Here is an 18916-nt window from a genome sequence, read left to right as displayed (position 1 = left end):
GAAAGAAGGAAACTGGGCCAAAGTGAGTGAGAGTCACCCATGTTCCCGGCATTCAGCCAATGACTGAGAAAATTCCTGGGATTTTGCAGGTATGGTTGAAAAAATTGGATCATGAAAAAACATTTGTTACAGAGTAGAGACCGCCTACTCTGGAAATTCTTTTCAGTTTACTTTAGTTTTTGTCTATCCACAGAAAACACTTGTTCTCATGAAACCAGTAACAAAAGGGTCAATGGGACTGATCTCAGCTGCATACTAATAAATGCAACTGCAAATTTTTACCCCATCTTTTTCCTTTGCCTTTAAATTTCTCTGCCTCTCTTCCTTCTGGGAGGTGGGTTTCAGGCTTGCCCTCCTGTCTCCTTCTCCGGCCACCTCTCCAATAGACCCTTTCCTGCCATACACGGGATTTCTCAGTGATTACCTCTGCCGTGCATCAAGCAGACAGAGTTGGATTTAGCTAGACTAACACACCAAGCATTTCGATTGCCTTTTCCAAATATCTTTTTCTCTTCATATAGAGTTGATAAACTTTCATTTCATGTGGCTTCAAGGAATTGAATGTTAACTGTTCTTTTGGGGTTTTTTTGGTACCTTGTGTGCTTTTCTTAAATTTTTATGTTTAAGGTATATTAGAGTTATTTTCTTAGAAATTTGACAATCATCAGAGATGGAGAAAGGTTCAATATTGATCAACTCACTAGGTTTGCCATAAACATGCAATCAAAGTTGGACCTCGTGAGTACACGTTGATGTACGTCATTCAAATTCACAGAACTAAATGGTCAGAGGTTATAACGTGAAGTTAATTTTATTTCATATTGTTCAATAAATAGGGGACACCTTTGGGCTCAGTCATACCCATTCATGTGATTATAGTCCTACCTCTGGTGACATTTAGCCTTGAGCAGAAGTGTGAAGCAGGCCGTGGTGGGTTGGTTTCTCAGGGAATCAGACTTGCACACAGACGAGCGTACAAGAGGCTTATTAGAGAAGGCTCGCTCAACTGACACGAGTGAAAGGGATGCGTGAAGAGGAAGGACAGCGTAGAGGGAGAGGTGAACTGGTGATGAAATCTCGGGTGAACCTGCAGCCCATTTGTGAACCAAGGTGCCTACCAGTCATCAGGGAAGGTGGGCGGCCATGGAAAGAGGGAAGAAGCTCAGCGAATATGCTCTCTTCAGCCTCAAGCTTTCTACTAACAGCACCAGTGCACTTCATGGAATGCCAAACATACAGGTGACCTTTGCCCTCCTTAATGCTGCCCCCAAATTTGGGATCCCTTTCAGTGGCTGTCCATCCTAGTGGCCTGTGCTCCAAACTCTGCCATTTCTCCTTTTTCCAACCATACTCCATTGTCTTTTGTCCCATCCTCTACTGGTAATTGCTATATTTGGGTAAGACACATATGCCCAGCCCCCATCATAATGGCTAGTATACATTCTACATCTTGAAAACCTAGGTAACCTGTACCCATTTGGCGAGGATGCCTGGAATCAGAGGAATGAAGAAACTGGTGGGAATTTCAAACAAAGTGAAGGATGACAGAGCAAAGAGTAAAAGCCACAGGGAATTTAAGCTTTAAAAAAATTTTAATCAAGTTTATTGATTTATTTTGAGAGAGAGAGAGAGAGTATGCACACTTGCACGTGCGTGAGATGGGCAGGGGCAGAGAGAGAGAGGGAGAGAGAGAATCCCAAGCAGGCTCCATGCAGTTGGCACAGAGCCCGACATGGGGCTTGATCCCACAAACCTTGAGGTCACGACCTGAGCCAAAATGAAGAGTCTGACTGAGCCACCCAGGTTCCCCTAAGTTTTTTGTTTGTTTGTTTTGTTTTCTTTTTTGGCACAGTTACATAGGTACGTATGGTTAACTCTGTTGTTGCTAATGTGGGGAGACTACATCATGAAAAATTTGCAAAAGTGCATGCCCATCAGCTCTCCCACAGACACCCACAGAAGCTCAAAAGGCAATGCCCACATTTTAAAACTTAATTTAAATCAAGCAATACATGAGCATGCCTGGTTGAAATGTGGATGGGTGGATCCACACTCAAAGCTGTGTCACTCCTGGTCGCATGAGATAGTACCTCTCTCTATCTCAGGATCTCATGAAAGAACAGACCGTGGGGTGTCTGTATTCATTACAGGAGCACAAGACAGCATTTTGTTCTATGAGGGGTGATAGAAAAGGAAAGAGACAGGAAATGACAGAAAGAAGTTGGATGGAATTAACATAGCTGAGCGCTCACTAGGTACAAGGTACTGTGCTGGTAACTTTAAATGAATTCTCACGCCAACACAATGATAGGGGTTTTTTTATTATAGCACTTTAGATATAAGATACCAAATATTAAAGTGGTTAATTATTTGGCTAGGGACACAGCTGGTAAGTCAATGAGCCAGTATTTGAACTCTAAAACCATTGCAATTTCCACCATCATATATGCTGTGGATTCTCAAATAACTTTTAATAAGAGCAGTTCAAATTTCTAGTACTTGAATGGTTAATATTTTCCCCCTAAATGTTTATTTATTTTTGAGAGAGAGACAGAGTGCAAACAGGAGAGGGGCAGACACACACACACACACACACACACACACAGAGTCTGAAGTAGGCTTCAGGCTCCAAGCCATCAGCACAGAGCCTGACGCGGGGCTCAAACCCACGAACCGCGAGATCATGACCTGAGCCGAAGTTGGACGCTCAACCGACTGAGCCACCCAGGCGCCCCTGGATGGTTAATATTTTAAACTACTTGTTAATTCTTTTGATAACTTCTTGGTCTCGATGTTTCTTTTTTATTACATTTTCTAAACTAAACCTGATTATCTTGTACCCATGCCACAAATGATTTGTATATGTAAGTGTGCTGATTCATGTACCTACAAAACACATTGTGTGTTTTTCCCTAAAAATGCATTTCACACCCCAATTTATTTGCCCATACTTTAATCACTGCTCTGTAAAACATTTGTGTGTGTGTGTGTGTTTCATTTTGTTTTTGATGGGGGCTTTTTGTCCATTAACATGGTAATTTTATGTAAACATTTTCTATCTTTCTTCCCTATGCTGGTTTGTTTGTTGTTTACTTTTCCAGTTGCACTGGCTTGCACTGGCTTTCAGGTTACACTACAATAGACTCACTTTGTACTAATTCTTTCATTAATGAAAGTTTTGTTAAAATAAATTATTTCAAAAACATATCTCTAAGTTTTGAATTTCCTTCACTGTGCAAAATTGATTAACAATTACGTACTTTTCCCTCAGATGACTTCATCTTTGATTTACTTGTAAGTTCTTAAACTGCCAGGCAGAATTTTAATGTTTGGAAAAAAATACTATTAAGTAATTTTGTCATATTTGCTTTGATAAATTCCTTTAAAATGCGATTTTGGTCCTTTACAGAGGTAGCATAAGGCTTAACTAACTTTCGAAAATAATTATCGTACTAACTTGGTTGAATTTTACTAAATTCTTTTCATAGAAGTAACAAACTTTTAAAAATTCCATAACAAGGACATAATGAATAAGTGAGCTTGTAAAAAAAGTGAACAGATAATGATACCTCGATCTGAGTCCCAAGGATCACTTTCTAAGTACATAGCTACAAGCTATTTATTTAAAGTATCCATCGTTAGATGGTATAAATTATTGGAAAGTCTGCATTATATAAACATCCTTAATAAAGCAATGTTTCATTATTAAATTCAGATGTATGATGTGATCAATTAAAGCTATTGCTTACTGGCTGGATTCTTAGGCAACCACTTTAAGGTAAATATTTTCAAATTAACATCCTTTGCTACCTGGTAAGCCATGGCTTTATAAATGTATTGAAGGCCCTGGAAAGAAGTATTTTCTAATTGTTCTAAAAACTCTTTCTTTATTTTTTAAGACCACAATTGTATATTTTTTCAGGGTTCAAAGATAAGAAGTGGCACAGTCAGTGTTAAAATCTGTTCTATTTCATCAAAAATAAAGTACATTTATCATTCAGCATTTTCCTGGGTATTATCATAATTTCTTTTCTGTTGAATATTTAAAGTTTAATAGCTATTACATAAAAGGCTTACAAAGATAGAAGATGCACTCAGTATTTTAAGAAACAATCTTGTTTTATACAAGTTTTATTGTAGGGAAATCTATCTTTAATAATTTTTTATCGAAATAAAGTATTTTATAAATATGTCTACTTAGTAACATAGTTTGAATTTCTCTCTTTTGAGGGAAAGATAATTGAGTTAATAAGAATGAGCTTTGTTTCTACTTGCTTCTCTTTCTATTCATTTGTCATTTTTCAGCCATGATGAGCTTGAATGAATCTGTTACTGCACCGAACACTTGATATAAATTATCTCATTGACTCTTCACAAGTACTGTTACCCTATTTCACATATGAGGAAAATGAGGTTTAGGAACATTAATAACACACAGGTATCAAGTGGGAGCTCTTTGTGATTCCAAGGCTCTTTTCATACTTGTGCATGATGCTTTCCAAACATATTGAGTTTACTGTTGCTGTAACTAATGGGGGACATGCTAGTCTTTGTAATAAAGTCAACGAAATGGAATTTTTGCATGCTCCCTGTTTTCTCTCCCATACATATCTTCCTGAAATTCATGAAAACACATGGCATAAATCAGCCCAATTCACTATAGCTAAGCTTCATGGAAAATTGACAAGAATGAAACAGAATTGAGAGTCCAAAAGAACTTAAGAAATCAACCAAAGTCTTATGCTCTCAACAAGAAGAAATAGGCCAGAGAGATGAATGGTCTGACCCATGATCCAAAGGAGATCCACGGTGTGTAATCCTACTCTGTGGATATTAATTCCCCATATTTTCAGAAAGCGCCTGACATTGATTGAACACTTTAGTGTGTTCCAGGCACCTTGCTGTATTGTGGCTGCTGAGGTAATTATTGTAATTACCTCAAAGACCGATGAGGAAATAGAAGCATAAATACGCTCAAGGCCCATGGAATGGAGCAAGGAAAACTCTGGACAGATTCGAACTCAGAATCAGAGAGGTTCATCATGTTCAGTAAGCCCCATACAATAGGCTGTATAGAAACTGGTGCTTTCTGTCAGAGGTGATTGACCTCCATTACAAAGCAAATGGTTCCCTCTTATTCAAGATCCACTAGTGGAGCACACTGTATTCCAACTAGTAAGAGTCAATATGTAAAAAGTTAACAACAGAAAAAGCCGGGAGGCAAGCTATCAAAACAGACACCAGCCCAAAGAGAAGAGAAATTGGCTATAGACCAGGGGAATGCCAATATTGACTTCTTTCTCCCTGCCGAATAGCTGCCCCTAAACCAATTAAACTCTGCAGTCAAGGACTAGAAGAGAAAGCATTTTTCCCTTAGCATCTGAATGGCTAACCTTCTGCCTTTATTAAACAAGGAAAGGCAGGATAAAAGGAAAATAACGCTAATATAGAGCCCAAATGAGTGACCTGTTTTGAGCCTGTTTTCACTACCATCAATTACCATGCACCAAAGGAAAAAAGAACATGACCTATTCAAAGAGGACGTATGCCTCTTAATTACAACGAGATTACAAAATGAAGAATGGTATTGATTGCAAAAAGTAACTGGGTGACAGATGGTAGACTGTCACATCTACACTGCAGAACCATTAACATGATCTTCCATTTGGTTGTTACCAGCCCCGCTATCTGCCAGCCAAGTGCCGGTATAGATCCTATGGTTGGTTATAGTAAAACGAAATAAAACCATGTCATTTAACATTATAGATTTTTGAGCAGAAAGTTATTACTTGCTTTTTTTTTTAGTTTTAACTTCCCAATGTCTTCTGAACACTCATTCTCAGAGCACATTTGATTGATACTTCTGTGCTAATTTTTAGCAATAATCACATGTATGTGTATTCTGAAGATCAGAGAGGAAATATGTTAGCTACACTACAAAGAAGTCTGTTCTTTTTCCGTTCAACAGTGATACTCAATGGTCCCACCCATCATGAGACAGAGGACCTGGTATTGTTCTGTGCTACCTTATGGCGCCTCACTTTCCCTAACTTTTCCAGTAAAAAAAAAAAGTAGAAAAAATGGAAAACTCCCTGTTGGACTGTATTGATAATGGTTGTACACAAGTATGTGAAATTTGGGATGCTAATTACCTTTGAATACATGACTCTTGTATAATGCTGATCTTAATACTCATGAACTTGGGTGTCTTCATATAAAGTGGGCAATATGTCACTCTGTGCTTGTGAAAGAGGTCTGTCTGAAAATATATCGTGTCCAATGCCATTTATTCAATGCTTGCCGAGTCTGACAAACTGTTAACTGCTCTACATACCTGCACTTCTGGCAACCCCCATATGTGTTAGACTTCACTGTCTCCATTTCAGGTAAAGGAAACTGATGACCATAAAGTATAAGTTATTAACAAAGCCAACTGGCAGAGACAGGTTTCCAAAATAAGTCAGCCTGTTTCAAGTTTGAGGTTTTAATAACTACCACCTCCACTGCATCATTCTTTATGGGAATATCATTTCTAGAAGAGAACTATTTATTTGTAGAGAAAATAATTAAGATAATACAATGTGGACCTCTAAATTATACATGCCATATTTTAGGTATAAGATATGACACAGTGAATATCGACTGTCCCTTTTGATATTGCCGATGCAAACAAAAAACTAATCTACTTTTTTATACGTGAAAAGTTCATCATGCCTAGCAAAGTGTCAAAATGTTTTACTTTGACTTTATGTCTATCCATACTTTGTGTACTTCTCATGATGATGGCACCTGGTAAGACAATGCTTTAAGGTATGTCTTCATATGCCTTTTTGCAAGTTGGCTCAGAGTTTTGGGGTTTTCTGTAAAATATAAAAAGGATGTTCTTCAAATCATTTGAATAGTTCTCTCAGCCTTCCTTGTAGGTATAAACATATCCTGATTTCATAATAAAGTTTTCAAATCAGATAAATGTGTGATCAACAAATAATCATGAAAACAAAATTTCTCTAAAAATAGTCATGGGTAAACAAGATATTTTTTTTAGGAAATGTATGTTTTGTTTCTTGTAAAATTCATATCGTAGCTTCTGAGCAAGTCTAATTCTGCATATCCAGAATTCCACTGATCATTCGGAGGCTTTTAAGAAAGTCATCCAGCCGTAGGAGGTTGACAGGGTAGCTGTTATTTGAGCTGCTGCTGTTTGGGGACACCTGACATCACTTCATTGTCCCATGTGCTCTGTTCACATTTTACCCAAAAGCATGTACGAGACACCTGCCCAGGGCTGGACACTGTACTTACTCATCACTGGATGAGATACAAAAATTGCCAGAGTCTGTCCTCTGTCTCCGGGGGGTTAAAATATAGGCATGAAACATACCCATGAAAACCCACAAAATATAGATGCCATAAAGAAAAGTATTTTAAAGTTATATTAACTGCACAAAGGAGTCAGATAGTTGACAGATGTGATTTGAGAAGCTTCCCAAAGGTGGGGGCCACTTGAGTCATATCTTAAAGAAGGAACAGTTCACCAAGCAAAGGAGAAAGTGAATGTCATAGGATAAAAAACGTCGAGCAAAACTATAGCAGTATGGAGGAGTTGACATTTCTTAGAGATAGACTGTTGGTTGATTTCAAGTATCTATCTAGTCCAGAGAACATAATGAATAAGGAGGACACACTAGTAAGGAATGCCAGAGAGTAATGTATATATGACACATTATGTCATAGAAAGAGCTTGAATTCTCTCTTAAAATCATGGTAATGCCTTGTCACAATCAGGCATTATTTACAGACTATTATACTTTGTCCCACGGTGTGTAGGAAAGATGCAAGTGGACTAGAGAATACAGGAAGGGTCTTAACCATGTCAGAGTTGGAAACGGAGAGGAGAAAAAACATTTGAGAAAGCATGTAAGTGCTGTAAGTAGAACTGCTGTATGATTACTCAAATGTAAGAGTGCGAGTGCTCAAAGGAGGCAAAGAGACAGGAAAAACCTGGCCCATGTGTTGAGTACCATAACTTTCAGGAAAGATTTCTGATGATGCCAAGTTTGCTGTCCCGGAAAGCAATCTTATTCAGCACCAGAACTTACCAGGCTTCATCAAATAGTTGCTAAATGAAAACAAAACTAAACTAACAAAGGCCCATCCTACCCAAACCAGGGAGTTTAGCAGAATCTGAACCAGCATAATTTGATATTTGGTTAGGAATAGATTGACCCAATATGGAAGTTGATTATGTCACAGAAATGACAAGAATCTCCTTAAGGATGTAATGAATTTTTCATTTAGTTTAGACTTCACACCAAGAAAATGGGCAAACGGGTTCATCAATTGGTGTGTGTGTGTGTGTGTGTGTGTGCTAAAAAGACCTCTGTTTTTAGAGTGTACCATTACAGATGCTTTATCCTTAACTTTCCATATAACTAATAAAAACAAAGCTCCTACAATATCCTCTAAAGCGCACATTTTCTATTTGTGCTATCAAAAAAAATTGTAAATCCAGGAGCCAGTTTGCTAAGGCCCTAATAGATTCTGACATATGAGCATCTTCAGCAGGATCTACAAAATACTTCGAGCAACCTCTCGAGTAAGAAACAAACTCATTACTAAAAATAACCTCACTCAAGTCCTTTTAATAGTTCTTTCAGCTCACCCCGTGGGTGTAGGCATATCTTGATTCCATCTGAAGCTTTCAAGTCAGATAAATGTGTAGCCACCCAATAATAACAAACACAGAATTTCTCTAAAAAAAACAGGAATGGGATTTGAAAGACAAATATTTTTAGGTTTTTAGAATGTTTCCTTGATTTGCCACAAACAATAATTAATATATGTGTCCTCAGAGTGATGTTGTGATATGTCGATCATCACAAATTTTAACCGTTGACAAAGAAGTTGTCCTGAAGGCTAGTCCATCTCAAAGCTAGTCAATTTAAGAGGCGAGAAAGTACTTAAGAGTCTAAGAATCATGTTTGGGGTTAACGCCCGACTCTGCCATTCACAGGTTTTATGATCAGGGACGAATCGCTATACTTCTTGGGAAGTTTTACATGCTGAAAAGCTAAGATGAAACACCTTACATAGTTGAAGACAAAATGTGACCACATGTATCAAAGCATTCTAAATGTGGCATTACATTGGTGCTCAAGAATTGTCAGGTGCCATTATTTATTGTTTTAGATTAATTTATATTCTGGTGCCCAGCGGAAATTTAAAGTTGCATGTCTAGTTACCAAACACAATTCCTAAATGTTCAATTACTTAGTATATGTTTGAAAATTTGATTCAAATTCAATTCTAATTTCATCAACGCACCATCACTTTGCGTCATCTATTAAACACCAAAATCATCTAATATATACAACAAATGCATCATCAAATGTATCAAGAAGTACGTCTATTTCTTTTGTCACCTTAGATACTCTCTTGAGGTTGAGAGAATGTAAAATTATTACATGGTCTCTGAGACTCCGGGATGTGTTCGAAAACAAGCTTCTTGCACAATCTGTGAGCTCCTTAGTGGTAGAGTCATATTTTTCTCTGAATCCCCAAAGAACCTAACATAGAATTCTGTAGAAGGTACATGAAAAATAAATACTTTGGGTGAACAGACAGATTTCTTTAGGAACACAGGGAAGTAGAAGGTGTGCTTGACTTGCCTAAGACTGTATTTTATTCTTCTACAAAACTTCTGAAGTCAGCCAAATGCTGACTTGTAATAAACTTTTTTTTTTAACGAATTTTATTCCTTGACTAAGGGTCTGGTCTTCACAGAATAAGGTCTGCAATTCTTGGTAAAAGTAACTGAAAGTTGCATGGACATTACTTGACACAAAATCTCCCAAGTGTAATAGAAATCACCAGTGACCACTGTCTTGCATACTTAATTTTCCAACATAGATTCTAAAATAATTAATACTAGTTAACTGAAGTGTCGTGATTTTGTTTCCTGATTTAATCTCTGTCAAATACATTATTAAAGAGTTAGAGGAAAGGGGTCTGGCAAAATCGTGAGAATAATCCGAGTTGAACTGGAACACGTGAATAGATACATTTTCATGAGTGCTCATTAGAAGTATGGGTGCATGAGCTATAAACAAATCTGAAGTAGAAACGTACCATGGGAATTCTTAAGAAAAATTGACATTTTAAAACCAATAGTGTATGTTATGAAATGGGGGGGGCTATTCTGATTGGATAACTACATTCGTATTTATCTCTATCCTAAGCAATACAGATTTCACAAATACAAAACAATATTCTTGATGTATGGTGTATACTGAAAAGATATGCGGACAAACACAAGTTAGTCGGGAAGTAGAAAAGAACATGAAGATTTCATATAAACCCCTCACACACACAAAAAAGGTTAAATGGCTTTAAAAACAGAAGTTGTCTTCAAGGTAGGAGAAAAGGAAAAATCCTATCACCTCCTTTATTCCTGCCACCCTCATGCATCATCAGGAAGCCTTCCACATTAACAATTTCTCTTTCACATTAACAATGCAAGTGTTGGCTATAACCCAATGAACTTACTCAGATAAACAAAATGTGGTTTTCTTTTAAAATAAGCCTTTACTGAATATATCAACAAGGTACTGTATAGTGTAGAGTGAAGTTTGTAGTTAACAAGGTGTGCGGCATGGTAGGTCTCAGAGGACGTGTGATGCAGAATCTTCCAGACCCTTGAAGTCCCTTGTTATGAGAACACACTAAACATAAACCAGAAGGAAATCAACATGTGGTTCAAACAAACCGTTGGGATTAACTTTTGGTGAATATATACTGGTCTTAGAGGGACAGACAGTGGTGACGCCTTCACCTTGCCTCAAAAAGCTATAAATCTTATATCCCATGGACATCTTCATAAATGCCTCAGTGTACATGTTTGTGTGTGTGTGTGCACGTACGTGTGTGTTGCATACTAGTTTAAAAATGCCTGTTACGATGGCCTTGCTTTGTGCTCTTCTGGTGGATGATGTGCCTCTAGAAAAAGAAAAATGAAAACTATAGCAAACGAATCTGATCGGTTTGTTGTAACAACAGTATCATACATGGACAAAACTTTCTCCCCACATTCTGTGACAAGCATCCCCCAGTGGTCAATTGTCTTATGGCCCTGATGTAGAAATCAGAGAAGGATGTAAGCCATAGCTTTCTTCATTAGTATTTTGACTTTTTAAAAAAGAGCATCAGGTCAGTTTTGACAAGAGTAAGAATTAGGAGAGCTGTTTGTTTGTTTATTTTGTATTTGTATTGCCCTTTGCAGCACAAAGAAATTGCTTTGCACTCCCATGAAGCTGGGAAGGTAAATCATGGGCAAAACTGTTCTTGTTCTAACGTAAAACTCAATGTCTCCTTGTTGTAGGGTAGAGAAAAATGCTGTAAACAAAGAAACTGATGAAAACTAACCAGTTCACTGTCAAAAAGTGATCTGCCTCAGCCGTTCCCTGTAACTTTTGCTTGCATTGGGTGTTCTGCTCACCGCATGCAGAGCTGGTTCTCCACGTGGGGAAGTAAGTTATGATCTTGGGAAGTGACTAAGACCATTATGATCGGCACTGGTAGTAAACGGAGCCTTAAAATTAGCAACTTCATTAATATTTTTTGCCAGACTGGTCTCAATACAGCAACACTGTTTGTTTTTTAAACCTTGGGGAACATATCTTATATATTTCCAACAGACATCCAGGTAATTAGAAATCGCATTATTTCTCAGGGGATAGAATGCTTTCCACTTCTCATACAAGGAGACCGGGCAGGGAAACACACTTTTTGTCTCTGCCTGTGGCCATCCGTTGTGATGAACTGCTAATGTATTTGACAGTTTTGAGGGGAGCACAGAGCCTCTCCCTGTTCAAACACATCTCCCCACAACAAGCAGGTATTAATGACAACCCTGGGAATGAATAACGATCAATAACATCTGTGTGATCACGGCTACACCTCTCACTCTTAGAATTTCCTCTGCATGGTGACAGTTGCCTAGCTCTGAAAGTGGCCGTGTGTTATCTGAAATCAGCTTGTTTGGTCAAACAGCATCCAATTCTATAAGCCAGGGTGTATGTCTTGTTGGTTCATGGTCCCGGCCTGCATCTTCAACTGTGACTCTTCCTAATCTCAAAGTACATAACAATGGCAGCAAGAGAGGCTCCATTAGAGGGTAGATGTTTCAGCAAAACACACTTCCCGCTATTGAAGATGCCAATCAAAGCCTAAGCCAACACTGACGGTTGGTTATTCAGCAGTTTTCCTAAGACACGTAAGACATTACAAATTCCGTGATGGGCTTCCTATCCTGGCGTGAGAGCCCCAGGTATGCTATGACAAACGAGACACTGATCTTATTTTTAGCAGCCTCCGTCATACTGTGCGCAAGATCAAAGCAAAGACTGTAACTAGGTTCTATCTCTTCATGAACGTCTTTTAGCAGAGGCCCCTTCACATGACTAGGACTTCATTGTACCACTCAAGCCCCAAATAATTCTGTGAATCCCACAAGACATCATAGAAACCTTTCCAACATCGGTCTTGGCTCGAAACTAAAATGTTTCAGCAGCCAAATATGATGCTGGGGGTTAGATACACAATATAAATAAACGAGCATGATTATTTTGTGGATAAAAGAGAAAAAAAAAACCTCAAAAGTCAAAGTACCATAATGTGAACACATAGTTTTATCTACACAGCCAAGGAGAAGACAACAGTGGAAGGGAATTATCCAGTTAAATACACACAACCCCATGTCATTGTCCTGAATGGTAAATGGCTTACTGTTAACACTGATCACCTTCACAGACTGTCTTGTCCCTTTGCTGTGTGGAATTAGCTTTCAACAAGCAACAGCCAGATTTTGCTAGCGAATAAACTCATAAGGAAACCTAAGTCACTTTAGAATTAATTCAAATTAATTAACAGCTTATTTCAGTTCAACTGACTGCCGTTTCGATTCTTGCCTCTACAACATTATAACTTCAGTTATATGTTCTGTTTATTCTGAGGGACAAGGGAGATTAAAACATATAAGTTGGGGGGTACGTTATTAAAGAAAATAAAGCTCTTACTATAAAGAAAAACTTGCATAGCGTTTTATACCTAAACTCTTACAAAGAAGACACATCACAGTTCTATTTTGTTAAAAGTGAGAGACAGAGAAAGAGTGAGAGAGAAAGCCAAAATGAGTGTGACATCAATTTCACAGGTCCCTAAAAAATGGCCAGTGGTAAAGGAAATCCACAACACAGGGCAGAATTTGATTTTAAAAGGAATTTTCCAATGGTGTGTTTTTTTAGTTAATGTAGGTGATCGATAGCCCTTCTACATCTACGGGATGAAAAGGAGTGAGTTATACATACTTTGTGAAAATGGGCATTGCTTTGAAAATATCTAGAATTAAGCACAGACATCCCTCTCTTCTCTATGCCCTCTGCTCTTTGCCCACTCTGCCAAGATTAGGGGAAGGAGCCTGTGCTCTCTGACTTGTTCCATGTGATCCTACTAATGTAAGGTAGATCATCCCTCCACAATTCCGAAAGAAGAGGGACATCCAAGACTGAGAGGGAATAAATGAAATTTCAAAAATGGAATAGGATGAACATCGGTCCAAGGTGGAAACTCAGTATTGCTTTAAAAAAATACATTATTTCAGCCAGCTTTGATATGTCCTTATAGAATTATCAGCAGAGAAAATTAGTATACATTTTAAAGTGTATAAGTATATATGGATATTTTGTGGACCCGAGACTGGGATCTCATTTTCTCTTTCAAAGTTTAAGCAGAGTGGGGGGAAAAAAATCTAGCATAAACGGCTAGTTACGAAAATATAGGTGAGGTGACTGGAAGACAAATTTGCAAGGGGATAAAGGTATTAATTCAAGCTATTTCAACATGATACTAACAAAGTCGTTTGATGAAGTGTAGGAGAATCACTGATCACTTGCTTTTGTCTAAATGGTACCAATAGTTGTTAAATAACAAGTTTAGTATATTCCAAACACTGATCTCTTGTTGGTCTAAATATCATGTTGACATAGCTGTGGTGAATCTACCCAAATAATTCTCATTATCAAAAATAATTCCATTCAATATAATTCTTCCCGTTATTTTATTAGCCTCTTCTAAAAAAGTATTCTAGAATATATCTCTGTTGAATGTGATTCAACCTGACATATAATTTGAATAGTAACACTTTTAAAGGGAGTTTTCTTGCTGGAACATCCTATCTGTCCCTGAAGATGGCCGGAATCAGACTCAAGTCTCTAACTCTGTTATCACATAGGATCAGGGAGGCATGAGGGGTGATTTTTAAGCTCCCAGTCAGAAAGCCAACCCCCGGGTTTGAAGTTCTTTTCAAAGCCCACATCATTTTCTGGATTCTGCCGGGTTCGGTTAACTTATCTTACAGGAACGGGCTTCCTCGTGATGCTTTCTAGATTTCCTGCTTTGGGTCAAATCAGGGTAACTACCTCCTTTCTTCTACTTTGAAATTTTTAACTTTCTTTCCACACCAGGAAGTATAGAAATAGCATAAAAATATCTATCTGGGCCATTCCTTGTTTTCCCCATGTTGTGTAGCCTACCCTGATGAGTCCGTTTCCATGTGCCTTTTCATCTGACCACCAACCATAAGAAAGGAATTTATTCTGACAGCTTCAACAGTAAAATGGTGAATGTGCATCATGAGGAAGAATCACTCCTTAGCCTTGGCATTGGGTTCTCATGGTACAACCCTGTACAGTACTTCAGCAACTATTTTTTTTTTTAAGATTTAAAAAGCAAAGAGTTACAAAACTGTTTGTCATTAACTTGAAATAGAAAAGATAGCACTTTTTTCTTTAAATCCCATTATATAGTACACCGTATAAATTACAGAGTATGCAAATGCACAAATGCATCTGGGCAACATTTATCAAATGTAATTCGTGTGTCTTTCGGTGCACACACGTGTTGTGTGTTCTCCAGAGTCTTACTGTCCGCCTTTATAACGCTGGACCTCTGGCTGTCACGTGTGGCAGTGCTCCAGGTCTGGCACACTGCTGTTACAGTATCGCATGTTGTTGGGGATATGGCAGTCCGTGTAATTAATGCCCCCGTTTGGGGTATAAAGGGGCTGCAGTCTGAAATCTCCTTTAAGGAGCTGATCGTTATTTAAGGAGACGATCTGAAAGCTGGTTTCTGTCATCTCCAGGATGGAATTGTCTTTCTTGGTGCCCGCCTCGCAGTAGTCGTCTTTCCGCCGCCCTCGGTTGTATTTCCACTTCTGGGAGGTGTAGCGCCCCTTTTTGTGCATGTGCCAGCAAAAGACGCTGAGCAAGACCACGAGCACAAATATCACCGCGCCCCCGATCAGGCCCGCCAGCAGAAAAGGGGAGCCCATGCTGCGGGAAGTCGTCTGCTCGTGGCTGGAAGCCGTGTTGCTGCCATTGTTCAAATATGAGGCATGGGTGGTGGCCTCGGAACAAATGGTATCTTCCACAGCTCGGTAGTTAAAAGCATCCAGTGGCACTAAACAAATCCGATAGGTGGATCTGGGCTCTAAATTAACCAGGCTCAAGTGCTGTTTCTCACCGCTGACTATGCGTTCCTGAACAATGCCCCCTACTAAACTGTGGCCCATTTTCACCCACGTGAGTTTGTATGCCATCACGGTAAAGAGAGAGAGCCAGCTGACTTGGATGGACGTGTCATTCACAAAATGGATAGAGAGTTGGATCCGTTCAGAAATAGGCGGGGTCACTCTTTCTCTGCCATCCCAGTCAGGGATCGTGGGAAGTTTGGCTGTGGTGGGAGTCAGAGGCATGTAGCTTCTGCTAGGGGTTGGGACAGAGAGCGTGGAAGGCTGGGTCGTTGGCGAGGCTGTACTTGGAGCTGGGGTAAAGACGGGCAGCCCAGGGGTCGTGGTGGGGCATGACAAAAGATTCATATTCAGCTCCCTGACAGCCATCCCCCGGACTTGCTCGGGCCCTTGGCACATGAAACCTCGCACGTTGAGAGATGAAGGGATGTATTTGAGCCATTCTGTGACCCATTTAATACTGCAGTCACAAAACCAGGGGTTATTCCGAGCAGTGAGCTGCTTCAGGTTGGAGAGATTATCAAAGACCCCTTGAGTCAACACGCGCAGTTGATTGTTGGATATGTCCAGGCGTTCCAGCTTGCGAAGATTTGAGAAGGCCGTCAAAGGGATGTGGTTGATCTGGTTGTCCTGCAGATAGAGCCTGATCAGATGTGTACCTGGGAGATCAGGAGGGGGGTGGGAGAGTGAATTCCGAACAATGGAAAATTCCTTGAGCTTGGTGAGATGACTGAAGGTACCCTCGGCAATGCCCTTGTTAGTCAGGAGGTTCCCATCCACGATCAGACGCTCTAAGCTCGTGAGGTTCTGAAAGGCCATGTCTGATATGACAGCGATACGATTTTCATCCACTCTCAGCTCTTGCAAATCCACAGGAAGCCCAACGGGCACGCTGCTCAGGTGATTCTTGGATAGGAACAACAGTTTGAGGCTCACAGCCTCCCGGAAGGCCCCATCTTCCACCCCCACCGTGGATATAGAGTTGTCATCCAGGTGAAGCTCTTCCAGCTTCAAGAGCTGGGCGAGAGCAGCCCGCGAAATGGTCTGAATGTTGTTTTCCTGCAAATGGAGGACTCTGACGTTCTTGGGAAGGTTCATGGGGAATTCATCCAGTTGGTTGCCATAAAGGTAGACCGTGTGCACCGACCGTACATTGTGCAGTTCTGCGGGAAATCCAGCATTATTAATTTGGTTGTTGTGGAGGTAGAGTACGGTTACGCCCTCCGGGATCCCAAGAGGCACTGAGGTCAAGCTTCGCTCATTACAGTAGACAAAGTTCCTGTCGCAGCGGCACACGCTAGGGCACGCCAAGGTTTTTGACATTTGTGAGTAGAGCCCCAGGGAAATGAGAAGCCAGGACTTCAGGAAAAAAGCCCCACGGCTGGGCCACTGTGTGGTCTGTAGGCCCATTTCTGAAGTACGGAAACAAAATACAAGGTGGTGGGAAAGTAACAAGAAACAAAACCAAAATGACTGGAAAGGGCTCTGTTAAAGTCCAGAACTCCAACTAGAGGAAAAGTCCCAAGGGCCTGTAAGAAAAGAATTCTCCTGTGATCTCTGCTCTTATCAGCCTGTGTTGCCGTCTTTGTTACTGTCCTCCATGTGCAAAAACAAAAAAACAAAAAAACACAAAAAATCAATAGGGAGAATTTTCCACACAGGCAATGAGTGAAGCCGAGTTATCTGCAGTCAACAGAGGCCCAACTGGGCAGGCAGAACTCCCTTCTGATGTTGTAGATCAGGTCAGTGTTGATCAGACTATGAACTTCTTGGTTAAGCTCAATCTGCACTCTGTTAGAGGAAAGTAGAGAGAAAAAAGTCAGTTTAGGATAGTGATGGATGAAGTTCTGGTTACTAGAAGCCTTTTAAGAACACTATGGCCAGAACCAAATAGCCAGGGCCACAGAGTTGGCGTTAAATGATGTTTTAAGCAACAATAATTTAGTTGAAAAGGTATCCAACAAAGGAACACGATTCAATTACCTTATCTTCAACAACCCAATCAGTACCGTCTCTTAAATATCTGTTTGAATATCCAAATAGAAAGGGCACAAAAGGCACACTGCTGAATCCACTGAATCAATAATGATGGTTACCTACAAATCCAACTGGTCACATCTTCTTTCAAGATGAAACAAATGACTGAGTACCTAACACCACTTGAGAGAAGAAACGTGAAGCCTTTTCTAAATGCAAAATAGGCACTGCTGAGGTCATTTAAAAAGATGTGTCCTTTTGATCTAATGCCGTAAGGAAGAGGAATAAACACAATGCACAGAAGCACGCGTGAAGGCAGAGAGATTTTTTTTCTTCCCCATTTTTCGTCTCTCCTCACCTTTGTCTTCCATCAAAACAGCTTACCCTCAAGGTACTAAGGAGAAGGACCAAACTCCAGTTCATGATACATGTGTATTTATTCCCTCTTTTGGGACCTCCAGGTACAGATTTGAGAGTTGCCACACTCATGATTGGGAATAAGGTATTTTTCAACACCACCCCCTTCCTCCCATCTGTGTTTATTTCTACCTTTTTTTTTTTTTGTAGGTTCCACGTCCAGAGTGGAGAGCAGTACCGGGCTTGAACTCATGACTCTGAGATGAAGACCTGAGCTGACATCAGGAGTTAGATGCTTAATCAATTTAGCCACCCGGGCACCCCTTTTTTCCTGCTTTAAAGAAAGACCTTTAGCACACTTTGAAACAATAGAAGACCCAGTTGGGGAAGTCAAGGTAATACACAGATAGTAATCATGCCTCCCTGCTCTACGATGTGTTCCATCTGTTTTTAGATCAGAGAGGTAAAGCAGATAATTGAAAGGTGCCAGATTTTATTTCCTTACAAAATAAGCCAACATGACAGGACATGGCAAGCTATGAGTTTCTTCATTCTCAACAAAAGACAGAAATTGAAACAACTCATATCTGGAAGCACAGAGGAACTCTTTGAAATTGTTCCCTTAGCTATCTTTAGAAACATAATTAAAAAAGAAAAAAAAAAACACCGCAAATGCTGTTTAACTGTCAAGGATATTGTAAATTTGTTCTACAACTTAAAAAAAAAAATTGTGAACCACCTAAAAAAATGCCACTGATGACCTGAAACAGTAAAATTCATGTTTTGTTGTTCAAAAACCTTAAAAAGGGAAGGGGAGATACAGGGAGTTTTCTCCACGCCAAAACAGATTGAGATATGATACTTTATTAAAAATCAAACATTATTGACTTTGTTAAAACGTACAAATAAATATATGTTTTGCCACTAGACAGGAGCCATCCCTCCAACCCAGCAAAAATCTCCCTATATAACTTAAAGAATAATTTATAATACAGCCAA

At 39.5% G+C, this 18916-nt stretch overlaps 1 protein-coding gene across 1 annotated transcript; it reads right to left on the bottom strand.

The window, feature by feature from the left end:
* Positions 1-3947: 3947 nt before the first annotated feature.
* On the bottom strand, positions 3948-17341 carry FLRT2 (fibronectin leucine rich transmembrane protein 2). The gene has a single exon (XM_043556782.1). The coding sequence runs from the start codon at positions 16991-16993 to the stop codon at positions 15011-15013; it is 1983 nt and encodes a 660-aa protein (XP_043412717.1). The 5' UTR covers positions 16994-17341; the 3' UTR covers positions 3948-15010.
* Between the last annotated feature and the right edge of the window lie 1575 nt (positions 17342-18916).

The sequence above is a fragment of the Prionailurus bengalensis genome, chromosome B3, assembly GCF_016509475.1.
Source record: "Prionailurus bengalensis isolate Pbe53 chromosome B3, Fcat_Pben_1.1_paternal_pri, whole genome shotgun sequence".
Lineage (NCBI taxonomy): Eukaryota > Metazoa > Chordata > Mammalia > Carnivora > Felidae > Prionailurus > Prionailurus bengalensis.
Note: the sequence above shows the minus strand (reverse complement) of the source record. Positions and strands in the feature narration are given on the sequence as shown.

Bases quoted from the DNA above. Each gene is read 5' to 3' on its own strand.
- FLRT2 (XM_043556782.1), bottom strand. From the start codon at position 16,993: ATGGGCCTACAGACCACACAGTGGCCCAGCCGTGGGGCTTTTTTCCTG.